General features: G+C 46.8%; 1 protein-coding gene across 5 annotated transcripts in view; it reads right to left on the reverse strand.

Moving 5' to 3' along the window:
* Nucleotides 1-14,552, reverse strand: part of CASS4 (Cas scaffold protein family member 4) — a gene marked incomplete at its 5' end in the record, with an annotated part of 40,269 nt that overhangs the window by 11,537 nt on the left and 14,180 nt on the right. For 4 of the 5 annotated variants that reach the window (XM_081256749.1, XM_081256746.1, XM_081256748.1 and 1 more), the window contains 2 exons: nucleotides 222-323; nucleotides 4,822-5,244. In XM_081256749.1, coding sequence (XP_081112875.1) covers nucleotides 222-323; nucleotides 4,822-5,244 — 525 coding nt within the window. Of the gene's footprint in view, nucleotides 1-221; nucleotides 324-4,821; nucleotides 5,305-14,552 lie in introns of those variants that run through there. The other variant, XM_081256745.1, reaches the window with a different exon arrangement.

Raw genomic sequence — 14,552 nt, forward strand, 5'->3', positions numbered from 1 at the left:
TTTAAATATTCAGAATTCAAATAGTAGTACTATTCTCCTGAGCAGGTCTGGGCTCCCTGGGCACAAAGCTGGTCTCTGAGCGGAGATGTGTCCTTTGGAGTCAGGACTGATGCTCCAGGAGATATCTCAGTGGTAAAGCTGAAATGCAGGGTCTGCGTGACCCTGAGACCCCACGATGGATGCAGAGGTGTGGGAAGAGCAGGGCCACGGCTGAGACTCACCTTCAGGGCTGGGAGGCACCGGCTCTGGGCAGGCACATCGTACACCTGGCAAGGCAGAGCTGGCAATGAGGTGCGAGCAGGTCTGGGAATTGTGAAGAGGGCCTTGGGGAGAGAAAGAAGAGTTGAGGGAAAGAGACGTCACCGCTGAGTCCACGGGTCATGAGACAGCAAAGGCAGCTCTGACACACTGGGACGTTCTCTGGGCACCTCTAGTTGGAGACCCTTCGCTCTGAGACTGGGAACAGCAGGACGCGCTGTTGGGGAGGTCCGTGGTGGAGGGCAGTCTTCCTCACATGCTGGCCCATAGCTGCCTGCATCAGCCTCACCTGGGAAGCAGGTTGGAATGCAGATTCCTGGGCTCCGGGTCCACTGTATAGCATTTCTGAGTCTTGATGGAGAAACTGAAAAACTGCAGGATCATCAAGTTTCCCGGGTGATTCTGATGTTCTCTAGGGACCCCAGGCTGTGATTCGAATGCTGGGTTATTAATGTTTGTCTGATGATGCTGAGGATGCAGCTGTGAATGAGGCAGGCAGGGGGGCTTTACAGGTGCTGCCTGATCCTCCGCTCTGTGATCCCCTACACTGCCGCAGATTAGTAAACCGGACTTGGTCCCTGCTGGTCTTCGGCTGATCTGTCTAGGACAAACTCAGCAATGGTTCCCCATTATGCTCTGGGTTAATTCCAAGCTCCTTGCAGGCCATGCCCTGCCCAACCCCAGGGACTATGCACGGTGTGTCCCCAGTTGTCAGCCGTCACCTGCCTTCCTCCCTGCCCACCCCACCTCCTTATTGGAACACACCGAGCTCTCTCCCACTGCAGAGCCTGTCCAAATGCGGTTCCACTGCCTACCACTCCCCAATCACCACAGGTCCATTTTATTGATGCAGCTGCCTTTGTGGGTCACACTCGCCCAAGAGACAACCTACAGACTACATGGGGACTTTCCTGTGTTTGGAATTTTAGGTGGAAAGGAGTCAGTTCAAAAATGCCCAGTGTTTCTTGGAAAATGTAGACGGCAGTCAGTTAAGGAAGCTGTTTTGAAAAACGTGGTTTTGAAAGGTTTGGAGGACAGTTCGAGAACTAGAGGGTCTAAAAGCAATTTCATCAGGAAATCTAACCTTTTTACTTGAAATACAAAAGATTACCCTCTCTGAATTGAAACCAAAATCAAATACCTTCTTTGTACGGTCATTTTATTTTATTATTTTTTTTAAGAGAGGCTGGCATGTTATATTAAGGAAGTCGGAATAAAAAGTAAAACAAAGCTCAAGACAGTGGTTACGCTGGGGGGAAGTGGGTGGGAGAGGTGGGAGGGGGCTTCTGGGATGCTAGTTTCGTTCTTTTTCTAGATCCGGATACTAGCGAATGAACTATGTACCCTTAGGATCTATAGGTTAAACTTCAATAAAACAAAATAGATAGCGTCAGCCACAGAGCCAGGTGAACAAGATCAAGGGTAGGCCAAGGGCTCTGCCTTGGGTGTTGTCAGTCCAGGGGTGTAGACAGAGACAGACACAACAAAGAAACTTTGGTCTCTGGTATTCATCAGGGTGTGACCCTGGATGGGCCTTTCACCTCCCTGGGAATCAACTTCCTCAGTTTTAAAGCGAAGAGTTGTTCTAATCTACACGGGTCTCTTCCAGCTAGAAAGACGGAGAATCCCTTATTAGGACAACTTGAGACAAGTGACATATTTCCACCTTCTTGGTTTTTAATTTTTGGCCAACCTTAATCTAGAGATACTCAACCCGGGGAATCTCTGAAATGGGTCCCCCGGGCCGTGTGCCAACCCTGTGAACGGCCCGTCAGAAAACAGCCCAAAGCTAATGGCTGGACGTGCTTGGTTTTGCCAATGTCCGCTTCTGCTCAGAATGTAATATTTTCTGGGTGGTCTCAGACTCAAGGCTCACCGCTAGATTACCCGAACGGGGAGAAGATGTCTGCCTTTTCTGTGAATCAGAAGATTCTTAACTGATTATCATCTTGCATTCTTCTAGCTCCTTCCTTCTTGTAGTAGAGGAAGAAGCAAAATTATTCAGAATCACCAAAAGGTACAACTTGAGGTGAACTTAGAAATGATGGAGCCCCACCCTCTCTTTTTTTTTTTTTTTTTTGCAGTACGCAGGCCTCTCACCGCTGTAGCCTCTCCCGTTGCGTAGCACAGGCTCCGGACACGCAGGCTCAGCGGCCATGGCTCACGGGCCCAGCCGCTCCGCGGCACGTGGGATCCTCCCGGACCGGGGCACGAACCCGCGTCCCCTGCATCGGCAGGCGGACTCTCCACCACTGCGCCACCAGGGAAGCCCCACACTTTCTCTTGATACAGAGCAAGAAAGAGAAGTCCAGAGGGGTGCTGGGATGTCTCCAATCACCCAGCATAGCTGTGGCTGCCCCCAAAGCCAAGTGAAGCTGGACTCCTGATTTCTAAGCCACAGATGGCATCTCTTGCTTTAAAAGACCCCCAAGCACGGAGAAGGCAATAAAAAAGGGAGGGGGGAGGGAGGAAAAATATAGACAGGGCAGCGATGGAGGGAAAGTAAGCAGGAGTGAAAGGCAGGAAAGTTCCCCAGGTGTTTTACTGGGGCCACAGCAAGACCTGCTTGAGTGATGAGGAATCCCTCGCTTCTAAATTCCCCTTTGGCCGCCGTGGTTTCTGTCCATGGCCGCAGCCTGCACCAGTGAGAGCTCCACGCTTCACGTCAAGGACAAATGTTACAGCTGATGCCCTGGCCCTTTTCTGAGTTAGGATGGTAAACTCATCTCTCCTTTCATACCATTGTCAGTCTAGGAGTTGACAGTGAGTCCGCGGTTGTGAAGCCTTAGGTTGGATCCGGTCGTTTCATTCCTTCCGTAAATGTTTACAGAGCATCTTGCAGGAGCCTGGCACTGCGCTGGGGGGTTGGGATCCCCGGGGAACAGTGGACATTGCAGCTGCTGTCCTTTTAGGGGGCCTTTGATTTTTTTTTTGTTTCTTTTAGTGGCTTTGAAAAGCAACTCAATTAACTTCAGCCCAGGCCACTCGTTGTTCTCAGAGAAGCCAGCACCGAGTCAGCTGCTCAGATGACAGCTGAGTGTGCCAGGCCTAGATCTGGGCCAGTTGTTCCCGAAAAGTGACTTGGGGTCCACCCCACGGATGGCTGCTGGAGACTCAGCTGCCTCCTTCTGGTGTTTGCAGCCAGTGCCTACGGGTGGCAGCTGCTCTGTGTAACAGCTGGTTCTCTGCCTGGCGGCCCCCGGGAGCTAGGAAATCTGAAGTACTCAAGATCTCTTAAGGAATCAACACCTTCTTGTTTGAAGAAGTTAGTGTGGAGGAGGCCTGCAGCGTAGGTGGGATGTTGCTCGGGGGGGCTGGGGGGTTGGGGCCAGCACATACATGGGAGGAGTGGCCCTTCCTGGACACGGACCTCGCCGGGACTTCCATGCAGAGCTGGGGCCGGGTGGGATGTGTCATCTGGGCTGAAAGCAAAGTGTGTGACGGCAGGAAATGCCTGCAGTGACTGAAGACCATGCAACTCTGTTCTACATTGTTAACACTTCACGAAGGCCAGGGCTTGGGGAAAAACAGTACATGATTTTTCTCTTCTTTTAATTCCTTTCCTTCTTTAAAAAAAAAAAGTTTCATTCTGCATTTACTGAGCGCTTCTTTTCCTCTGTTTTTTTAAAATTGTTATTTAAAAAAATGACAGATGTAACACATGCTCTACATAACGCACAAATCAACTTCCTAGTCTCTTTGTTCATCAAATATTTATCAAGTACCCACCCCATGCCAGGCATGGTCCCAGATGCTGGGGACACAGGAGCGAATAAAATAAAGGTCCCTGCTTAATGCCTTCTTTCACTTTCTCCTTAACCAGTTCCACTTCCTAAGGGTAACCACTGTTGGTGTGTATTCTTTTCAATGCACACATACATGCACAATTTTTTTTTGAGCTTTTCTCTGTTAGGTTGGTTTTTATTTAAATGGTTCTTTGTCCCCACTTATAAATACCTTATAGGACTGCTTCATCTTTTTTTCACAACTGCATAGTAGCTCATCATAGGGTTATGCTGAAATTTATGTAACAAATACCCCATGAATACACATTTAGGCATCTTGGATTTTTCCCTGTAACAAATAATGCTATAGTGCCTATGGCCTCCTCATCCAGATCTATTTCTGCCTTCTTGTATATTTCTGCAGCAATTCTGGAAGTAAAGTTTCTGGATTGAAAGGAATACATATTTTAAATCTGATGAGTGATTTCCTGTCTTTGACCCATGGAAATTCAACCCCTCCATTTACCACTAGCCATCCTAGTGTTCCTGTGTAAAAAAAGACCACCATGAATGTTGAGATGCTTTCATACACAGCTTGACTAAGCACTTAGTTTCCTGCAAAGTGTGGGTGTCTTGGCGAGCCAGGAACCGCCAAGGTACCCAGAGTGTTAATGACAACCAAAGTGGGCGCCAAACACAAGCTCATCCACTCACCCCGGCCATCTGGTTCCCATTTGTATGTTTGATCTCCTGACGGACACCCACGATTCAAGGGTAGTTAAGCCCCTGGGTGCTATGTACCCCTTGACCTATTTCTTCTGTCTGGAAACAGGCTTACCTGCTTTGGCAATCTTAGAGTCTTTTCACAGACGATTCTGGCGCTGGCAGGTGGGTTAGGGACTTCATAGACTTGGACTGTGGGAGGTGGAGGCCCCTCCACCCAGCTCTTCATCTGCTCGTACACAGGGCCTGGAGATGAGGGGTTGAGCAGGGTGGGCACTTCATAGGTCTCCTGGGAGCTGGTGGAAGCATCTTCCGGGCCTCTCAGGAAAGGGGGACAGGGCCTGTCGGCAGAGGCCTCCACGAGGATTTCAAGGCGGTTGGCAGGGGCCAGGCCTTGCCTCCCGTGAAGCAAACACTTCCACCAGCCCTCGCTTTCTGGCACATTTTGTTCCAGAATGGTCAGGATGTCTCCTCTGCAGAAAGCCAGCTCATCTGCGCAGTCGGGGTGGTTGTCATAAAGTGCCCTGGCCAAGAGCATCTGGGGGCAGGGGAGAAAGAATTCACGGTCATGATCATTGCCAATGACCACTGCAGCCATACCACTCGCTTAGCACCCAGTCACAGCTGCTCATTTATCTTGTTTCCTCGACCCCAGAGGCCCTGTCCCTGCTGTTTGCCTGATTTATTTCTACCCATCCTCGGGGAGTGTGGGGCGTGGTCTCAGGTGAAATGTCAGATCCTCCAGGAAGTATTACCTCCACCCTGAGACCAGGTCCAGTCTCTCCCCTCTCATGGTCCTGATTTAATTTATGACCCCCCTAGTTATATGGTAGAGGGCAGCCTAGCACAGAGTTGGGTTGAAATCCTGACTCTGTGACTTCCTAGCTGTGTGCCCTTGAGTAAATTAGCTCAAATTACTTAAATTAGCTCAAATTAAATTACTTTCTTTGGGCCTCAGTTTCCTTGTCTGTAAATTGGGAATAATAGTACTATCTACCTGATGGAGTTATTGTGAGAGCTAAATGGGTTGGTAACTGTAGAAAGCTCATTGAACAGTGCTGGCATTTGCCAAGTGCTCAGTAAAGCTTGGCTGTAAAGTGTCAAAATGATTCTACTGCTCTTTGCCTGGTTGTTATTTTTCTCCTGACTGGAACTAGAAATTCCATGACTTCTGGGACCAGATCTCACTCGATTTGCTGCTCTCTCCCCAGCATCAAGCACGTACCCAGGCGCATAGGCGAGGCTCCATCAATGTTCATTTATTCACGTGCAATGAAACAAAGACGCAGGGAGTGAGTGACTAGTCTATACAGCCAGGATCAAAACACGGGCAGTCTCCTAATTCTCAGACCCATGCCCTTTCTGTAAGCCACACAGTCCTCCAAAAAAAGAAAAACCACCTGTTGTAGCGACAGCAATGGTAAAACCCCTTCTTACTGGAATTTTCTGCTGTAAATAAAAGAATGCAATTTGTTCCTGTGGGTTTTAAAGTAATCGCCTCCTTCCCTTATTATATCAATGCATTACAGAAAAATTAGGAAATGTAGAGAAGCAAAAAGCAGAAAATGAAAATTACCTACAATCCCATCACTCAGAGGTAACTATTTACATCATTTTGGTATACATCCTTCTGGCTGCCTTTTTAAAAAAATCAAATTTAGTTAATTATACTTTTTATACCCACTAGCCCCTAATATATATACAGTTTATAAATAAAGCAAAAACGACCAATCCTCCCATTACATTGGTTGAGAACTGATGCAGTTTTTTTTGCATAATAATGTTTTTTTTTTCTGTCACAAAAATGGAATTGGATGGCCAACTGCTGAAAAATACTATCTTAAACCCAGAATAGGGTCTGTGGATTTGGGGAAACACATGCATGTATATCTGAGAAGACTAAGTAGAATCAAATCCTCCTTGCAGGCAAATAGGCACTGAAAATCCTCCATAAAATCTACAGCAGCTGAGATCCTAGGAGATCATGCACATTTTTGTACATGAGCCTTTTTTTCCTTGCTACAAAAGCGATGAAAGTTCATAAAAGAAAGAATACAAAATGATGATAAGAAAATAGAAAAAACCAAAAACACCTACAGTGCCACCAACCACAGGTCACTACTGTTACTTCTTTGGTTGTGTCTTTCCAGACCTTTTCTTGAACTTACATGTTCATATACATACTTAGAGTAACAATTATATTTTAACCTAGGGGCAGGAAAGGAATAAAGACGCAGACGTAGAGAATGGACTTGAGGACACGGGGAGGGGGAAGGGTAAGCTGAGACGAAGTGAGAGAGTGGCATGGACATATATACACTACCAAATGTAAGATAGATAGCTAGGGGGAAGCAGCCGCATAGCACAGTGAGACCAGCTTGGTGCTTTGTGTCCACCTAGAGGGATGGGATAGGGAGGGTGGGAGGGAGACGCAAGAGGGAAGAGATATGGGGATATATGTATACATATAGCTGATTCACTTTGTTATACAGCAGAAACTAACATCACTATAAGCAATTATACTGCAATAAAGATGTTTAAAAAACATAATAAGAATCTATGATACATCCAGTTTTATAATCTGCTTTTCCCCACTTAAAAATGGATTGTGAACATCTTCCTCAGCCTATAAACAGTTTTCTTCACTATTCTTTTTTTTTTTTTTTTTTTTTTTTGCGGTACGCGGGCTTCTCACTGCTGTGGACTCTCCCGTTGCGGAGCACCGGCTCCGGACGCGCAGGCTCAGCGGCCACGGCTCACGGGTCCAGCCGCTCCGCGGCATGTGGGATCTTCCCAGACCGGGGCACGAACCCGTGTCCCCTGCATCGGCAGGCGGACTCTCAACCACTGCGCCACCGGGAAGCCCCCACTATTCTTTTAAATAGCAGAATGGTTTTCCATTGTATGAATGACCCATACTCGAACTTCCTGATCTGGGGACGTTTTAGCTAATTCCAGTTTTTAGCGATTACAAACAATGCTGAAATGATTACCTTGATAGCCAACTATCTGCAACTCCCCCTGTTATTTCCACAGACACATTTGTGGGAGGGGAGTTGCAGGTGGAAATCACTGGGGCTTCCCCTTCCGGGCTGCTCACGGCCCACCAGCGAGGTCTGAGTCATTTCCACATCTGCCCACCCTGACCCTTGAACGAAACTGCCCAGTTCCTTGCACGCTAACATACCCTGTGCATCAGCTCTTTGTTGGATGGCGCATTCGTTTTAAAATCTTTGTCAAGAAAACTTGAAATGTTTTTGCAGTTTGGGAAGGGCGTTACCTCCCTGGGGCATCTCCACTGTTAACTCATTTGTCAAAGAAGGAAGAAAGGCCTGAAGAGTTACAGGCTGGTGTACAGTGAGGGTCATCGCTGCCTGTGGAGAGTTTCTCTTTCACCCATGGTGAACCACAGATCCTCAGCTAGAGGGATGGTATGAAGCCTTACTTGTCTGGGGTTGAGTGAGTTTATGAGATTACATTGGACAGCAGAGAGCTGAGTTAGAGCTAACAGCCAGGGATCCTGAGAAGCATCCCCTCGGGTCAGCCCTGTGTTCCTGTGTTCCTGTTACTGAGTATTTACCAGCGCTGTTCCCAGTGCTGGACTTTCCAGGAACACAAATTCTGATCGTGTCATTCCTCACCCTACGGCCCTTCGATGGCTCCCCAGCACACTTTGGATGAAGCCCCAACTCTGCCAAAACTTCCAGGCCCCTGCTCTCCTGTCCAGCCTCATGGCATCACTTCCTCACCAGCCACTCAGGAGCGCCACCCTTTTGGGGTCCTCGAATCCTTCACACAAGCTGTTCCCTCTACCCAAAACAGTTAGCACCTTCCCCCGCTGCTCCCCGTGAAATCCCTCTCATCCTTCCAGATTAATTTAAAGCGTCCGTTCCTTGAAAGAGGATGCCCTGTTACCCATAGTCCTCCAGACTCAGCTAGTTCTCCCCATTATTTTTTCTTAACACCTTTCCATATCAGGATTTATGACCCTTGTATTTAATGCATTAAGTGGGCGATCATCTGTTTGGTATCTGTCTCCCTGCGGAGCATAACGTCCAGGAGAGCAGGGGGCCACACTTTCCTGCTCTTACTGTATCCCCAGATTCCAGCACACAGTAGGTGCTCACTGGCTACTTGGTTAGTTAATGGGTGCTTAAGGATGAGTGATGCGATGCCTTCTGTTCAAGTCTTTGGAAGGTAAAGAGACACCCAGCACCAAGGTGAGAGCTCCTGTTTCTGTCTAAGAAGAAGGAAGCTCTCGGACTCTCTGGCCACTCTTTCTGATGGCTCTCAGTAAGGATGACCCCTGAGATGTCCAGAAGATGGACCTCGAGGCCTGGCCGGTCTGCCCACTCCAGTACTGTCCCCTCAATGTGCCGTGAGTTGGTTTCACAGGAATATGGGTGCTCAGCTTTGGAGAATCGAGCAGAGATGAAGCATTTAGAGGGAAGCGAGGTTTAGAATCTTAAAAAGGGTCTTGATTAAAGGTCCTGACTTAGTAAAGTTACTTGCTACCTTATGGATTTTTTTTTTCCAGTTAAAGAAGCCAGTAACTTCTGTTCAGTAAGAAAAGAGAACCTGAAATGTTAATGGTTTATTATCTTGTTGGTTGGATTTTAACCAGATTTGTGTCTAGCCCTGCAATCCTATCCTAAGATTCCTGTATTGAATTGTCTCCAGACACCTAGATCCTCAAATGCTCTTTGACCTGATTTTAACTTTTTTTCTGGTTCCTTCATTAATTACTCAGTTTAATAAAATCTTTGACATGAGTTCATTTTATATTCGCACGAGAGTCATGATTTTACCTTTATGAAAATGATACTGTAACTGTCCACACTGGGAAGAAATGGGAAAACAAAACACAATCTCCAACCCGTCATCACAATTCCCATGAAATACATCTAACATAGTCTGAAAAGAAAAAGCCCATCATCTGAAACGTGCTTGCACCTGTCTAGAAATAAGATTGTGTGTATCTTTAGACAGAGCAGTTGCTTCAACATGGCAGTTGCTTTGAAGTGCCCAGACTGGCATCATTTTAGCTGGTGGATTTGCCTGTTGCAAAAGGCGGGGATGCTTGTCCAGAGAACAATGGGCTTGTGTGATCACTCACCCCATCGGGCACCCACAGCTGTCCAAAATGGAGACACAGTTTACTTTGCACTTGCAGCCTGAAGCCTTCAGAGCAGCAGCCAACATCTTAAAGGATATAAAGTCCCAGCAAAGGAAAATCCTAAATATGTTGCTATAACATGATTCCCTTCAGAATAGTATTTCATTATAATTGGTCCAGAGACATCTCCTGCAGTCAATTAATGTCTTAGAGTTTTAATAACAAAGATTATGAAAATTTGTGTCGTAAAAGAATTTTTAAAATGTGAGAAATCTTGGGGAGTTCCTCTCCCAGAAAAGGTAGGTAACAGTGGACTATATTGAATGGGGACTTGTTTTGTGTTGGGGGCACTGAAGCCATTATGTCACTTAATTTTCAACTGCCTCAGAGGTAGGTTTTCTTATTTCCATCCTACAGATGAGGAAATGGAGGGTCAGAGAGGTCAAATGACTTGTCCGAGGTCACGTAGACTCTAAGCCTTCTCCTCACATCCGTTATTGCACGCTTCCCCTTACAATTCAGTCTCTAGACACCAGCCAGAATGATATTTTGTATGATATTTGTCTTTCTCTGTCTGGCTTACTTCACTTGGTGTGATAATCTCTAGGTCCGTCCATGTTGCCGCAAATGGCATTATTTCATTCTTTTTATGACTCTGAGTAATACTCCACTGTATAATGTATATGTACCACATCTTCTTTATCCATTCCTCTGTCGATGGACATTTAGGGTGCTTCCATGTCTTGATAATTGTAAACAGTGCTGCAGTGAGTATTGTGGTGCATGTATCTTTTCAAAGTATGGTTTTCTCCAGATATATGCCCAGGAGTGGGATTGCTGGATCACATGGTAGCACTATTTTTAGTTTTTTGAGGAACCTACATACTGTTTTCCGTAGTGACTACACCAATTTACATTCCCACCAACAGTGTAGGAGGGTTCCCTTTTCTCCGCACCCTCTCCAGCATTTATTATTCGTAGACTTTTTGATGATGGCCATTCTGACCAGTGTGAAGTGATACCTCATTGTAGTTTTGATTTGCATAGAATGGTCTTTTATACACATAAATCAGACTTTTGGTCTCTTGTTTAAAAATGTCCAGTTGCTTAGAACCCTATTTAGAACAAAACCTAAACTCCCTACCAGATTGCCCTGCCTGATCGGCTTCCTGGGCCGCTACTACTCCCGTTAATTTCCCTCCAGTTGCATCATTTTCTTACTTTTCTGCGATGCACTAAGCTTGCTTCCACCTCAGGACCTTTGCCCATGCTAGTCCTCCTGCCCTGAATGCTCTTCTGCCAGATCTTTGCACGAATGACTCATCCTCCTTCAGATCTCAGCTCGAGTCACCTCCTGAAGAGAATGTCCCTGACCACACGCTGGAGGCTGGGCTCCTCCACGTGCATCCACGGGCCTTGGAGATGATGACCCTCTAGGCATGTTTAAGAAACAGTCCAGTCGGGGCAACCCAGGCTTTTATGGACAGGCTGGCCGTGTGGGGAGAACAAGAAATAGCAGCCGCAGCAAACAGGCATCGTGAACCCATGCCCCGGCACTGTGCTAAACGCTTTATAGACAACAGATGGAAGGGACTGACGAGGACTGCAAAGCATCCTGATAACAACTGCAATTGTCACTGAGGCCACTCCCAAGTTATTTTTTAACAGGGTGATAATTTGGCAACATTCGTGTAGATATTTAAGAGATGAAAGAGGGCATATGTTTATATTTTTATTCTCTTTGGGCACAAAGACAGTTAGGTTCTAGGTACAACGGATGAAACCTTAACCAATTTCCAAAAAGGACATTTCCCCCAAATGCCCATCTTCATACAACAGTTGGGAGAAGGGAAAGGAGACTGGGGAAACGAAGGCAAATAAGAGATTCCCTCTCTGGGGAGACGTTCACACAATGGCCAGGTGCAATGTGCTAATCTATACTGGATCAGCAATGAGTCATGGGAGTAATTAGCTAGCTTCATTCATTCATTCATTCAATCATTCATACATCAAGATTGCATTGAGCATCGACTATACGCCCAGCACTCTGCTAGAGATACAGCGGTGAACAAAACAGTTCCTGATCTCATGCCGGTGTACGCCCTAGCAGAGGAGACACATTCCAGTCACATCAGAAATAAACGTAGGGTTTCTACTTCTCTTAAGTGCAATGAAGGAAGATACAGAAATGTATGAGGAATTATGAGTGCAGTTGGGAAGTGGGGATGGATGAGGGCTTAGGGAACGTTCCCTTGAGAAACGGGCCATGGAAGTTGCAATCGGGGAGTGAGTAGAAGTTAGTCAGATCAAGAAAGAAAGGGGGACAAATCATCCAGGCAGAGGAAGAAAAGTGGGGGAGGGAGGGAGGGAGTGAATTTGTGTGTCTATGCGAAGTGCATTGTGAGTCGGGGAAACTGAAAGATGACCAGGTTGTCTGGAGAGAAGTAAACAAAAACCTGGGGCTTGGGTTCCATATTGGTTGATGTTTATCTCTGATTGCTGGGTGAAAAGGGGATTCCACGGAGCCAGTGTGAAGCCAAAGAGGCTCATCAAAGCCAGCGGTCCAGTCCAGGCGGGAGATGCCTGAGGCTCAGATGAGGGTGGCAGGTGGCTCTAGGAGTGCTGCCAGGAGGAGTTGGCAAGGGATTGCGGGCAACCCTAAGGTGAGTCTTGAAAGAAGGGCAGAATTGTAACTGTCAGAGAAGGGAAGAGAGGCGTGCTGTGGACCAAGGGAAGTAAGATGCAGAGAGACAGATTTGGTTCTCATACTTTGTCTTCTGCAGTGATGTGAAGAGCCAGCAGCTACAGTTCTAAGCAGAACCACATTAGACGAGCCTGTAGAAATGCCACCTGCTGAAGCTTCTTTTTGGGCTTCTGCATCATTCCCACTGCCAGGATGGTCATCCCCTCTCTGGGCTGGGAGGGTGGGCACAGCTCCGCAGTGACTGCCCCATGCTGGCTCTCCAAGAGCCTGGCTTGCCTTCCTGCTTTACTTTCCACTTTTCTTGAGTTCACTTGAAAGAGCAAAGCTGCAGAAACTCAGAGTGTTCGAGCTGGATGGGGTGGGGGTGGGGGGCTCACTTGCTGTGTTGGCCTCATTTTAGAGCTTTATGGTGCCCGAGACTAGGAGAGGTTAAGGTCACACAGCAGCGGTCAGTAGAGTGGGGATTCAAACTCGAGTCTTTCGGACTCTGAAGCCTGTCAATTCAGTGCACAGCCTCCCCGAGTCCAAGTCAATTTCCTACTCTAATCTGCTAAAGTCTAGATGCATGTAAACTTAGAAGGAGCTGGGTCAATGACATCTATGGGCAGGAGAGGCAAACTCAAATGGTCATAGGAGCCGGGCAAGCAGTATTATGTCAGGGAGGCAGGCCAGGTGTCAGACGTTTGGGAGTGGTGGAGACTGCAGCATGCTCAGGCAGATTTCAAAAGATGACTACTTGGGACAAATGAAGTACTCTGCGGCTGAGTCCAGCCCACTGCTGGGCTCTTAGAGGCCCCACACTGGTTTCCTTTGCAAACTCGAAGTTAACAAGCAGGGGCTGGAGCATTTCTGCCCAGTGCAGGACTCCTCTAAAGGGCAATCTGTTCTGAAGCCCCCCGTCACCACCACCCTCCATTATGTTATCCAAGACTATGTGCAAAATGCTCACAGTCTGAGGCTCTCTCTACCCTCCCCTGCTTGCTCCCCTCTTTCCCCTCACAAGGGTCAGATCAGCATCACAACCCAGTCCTGCTTTCTCCTCGTTGTATCCTTCACAAGTGCTCCCCCGGCCCCCAGACTCTTGTATTCTTGAAATGACAGAGTTAGTGGCCAGGGGATAGGAGAGTAGAGATCCTGGCATGTTTTCCATTAAAGTAGCCAGAAAATCTTCATTTCCTTGGGAAGGTAAATCATACCACAGGGACACCAGCTCATGGCAGGAAGTAGTAAATAAATAAGTGTCCCAGACAGGAAGAGAGAGAGATCATAAGTGTGGAAGGAACCCTGAGCAGCAAGCTGTTGCTGGGTCCCTGCTCTGTACGACATCGTGGAACCCCATTAACAAGACGGGCATTTTTCTTCTACTAAAATCCTTCTTTGAAAAGCATCCATGTTTAGCATTTTAGCTTCCTTCTCACAGATTCCATGACTTACTTCCAAGAATTCTTGGAAGTAGTAGTTAGTTTTAGGGGAAGGTGATGGAATGATTGATACTCCCCCTCTGAGGGCCATGAAAGAGAATAGTTATACATAAGCCACAATTTTTTTTAAATGCATGCACTGTAAATATTTCAAATCCTGTGATGTATGGGAGATGTGAACCCCTGAAGTTCATGAAGGTCTTCCCTGGATGTAGGAACTTTTTCTTTGAGTTCAATGAGATATTCTCTTATACATCTTTTATGAGGCTGCTGAGGCCAGACTCAGAACATAGGAGTAAACGCAGAATGGAGAAAGCTCTTTGATCATCTCTAAAGACAAAGGTCTTCCCTTCAATGTACTTGGAAGTATTTCATATTATATAAATACATAGATAGGCTTAGAAAGATCAAAGCAGAGAGAACGGTGCTATCTGTTGGCTCGAGAATGTTTATTTTCCATCATATTTTAAAACGCATATGTTAAAAAAAGTAGAGAGAGGAGAGAGAGCAAGAAAAGATTCCAAGAGCGTAAGAAAAATCCCCTCACCACCTCCATTTTCCCTTTCCCACCCACATTCTCCAAAAAGGGAAGAAAGACAGAGGAA

The sequence above is a fragment of the Mesoplodon bidens genome, assembly GCF_964165515.1.
Source record: "Mesoplodon bidens genome assembly, chromosome: 15".
Classification (NCBI taxonomy): Eukaryota; Metazoa; Chordata; class Mammalia; order Artiodactyla; family Ziphiidae; genus Mesoplodon; species Mesoplodon bidens.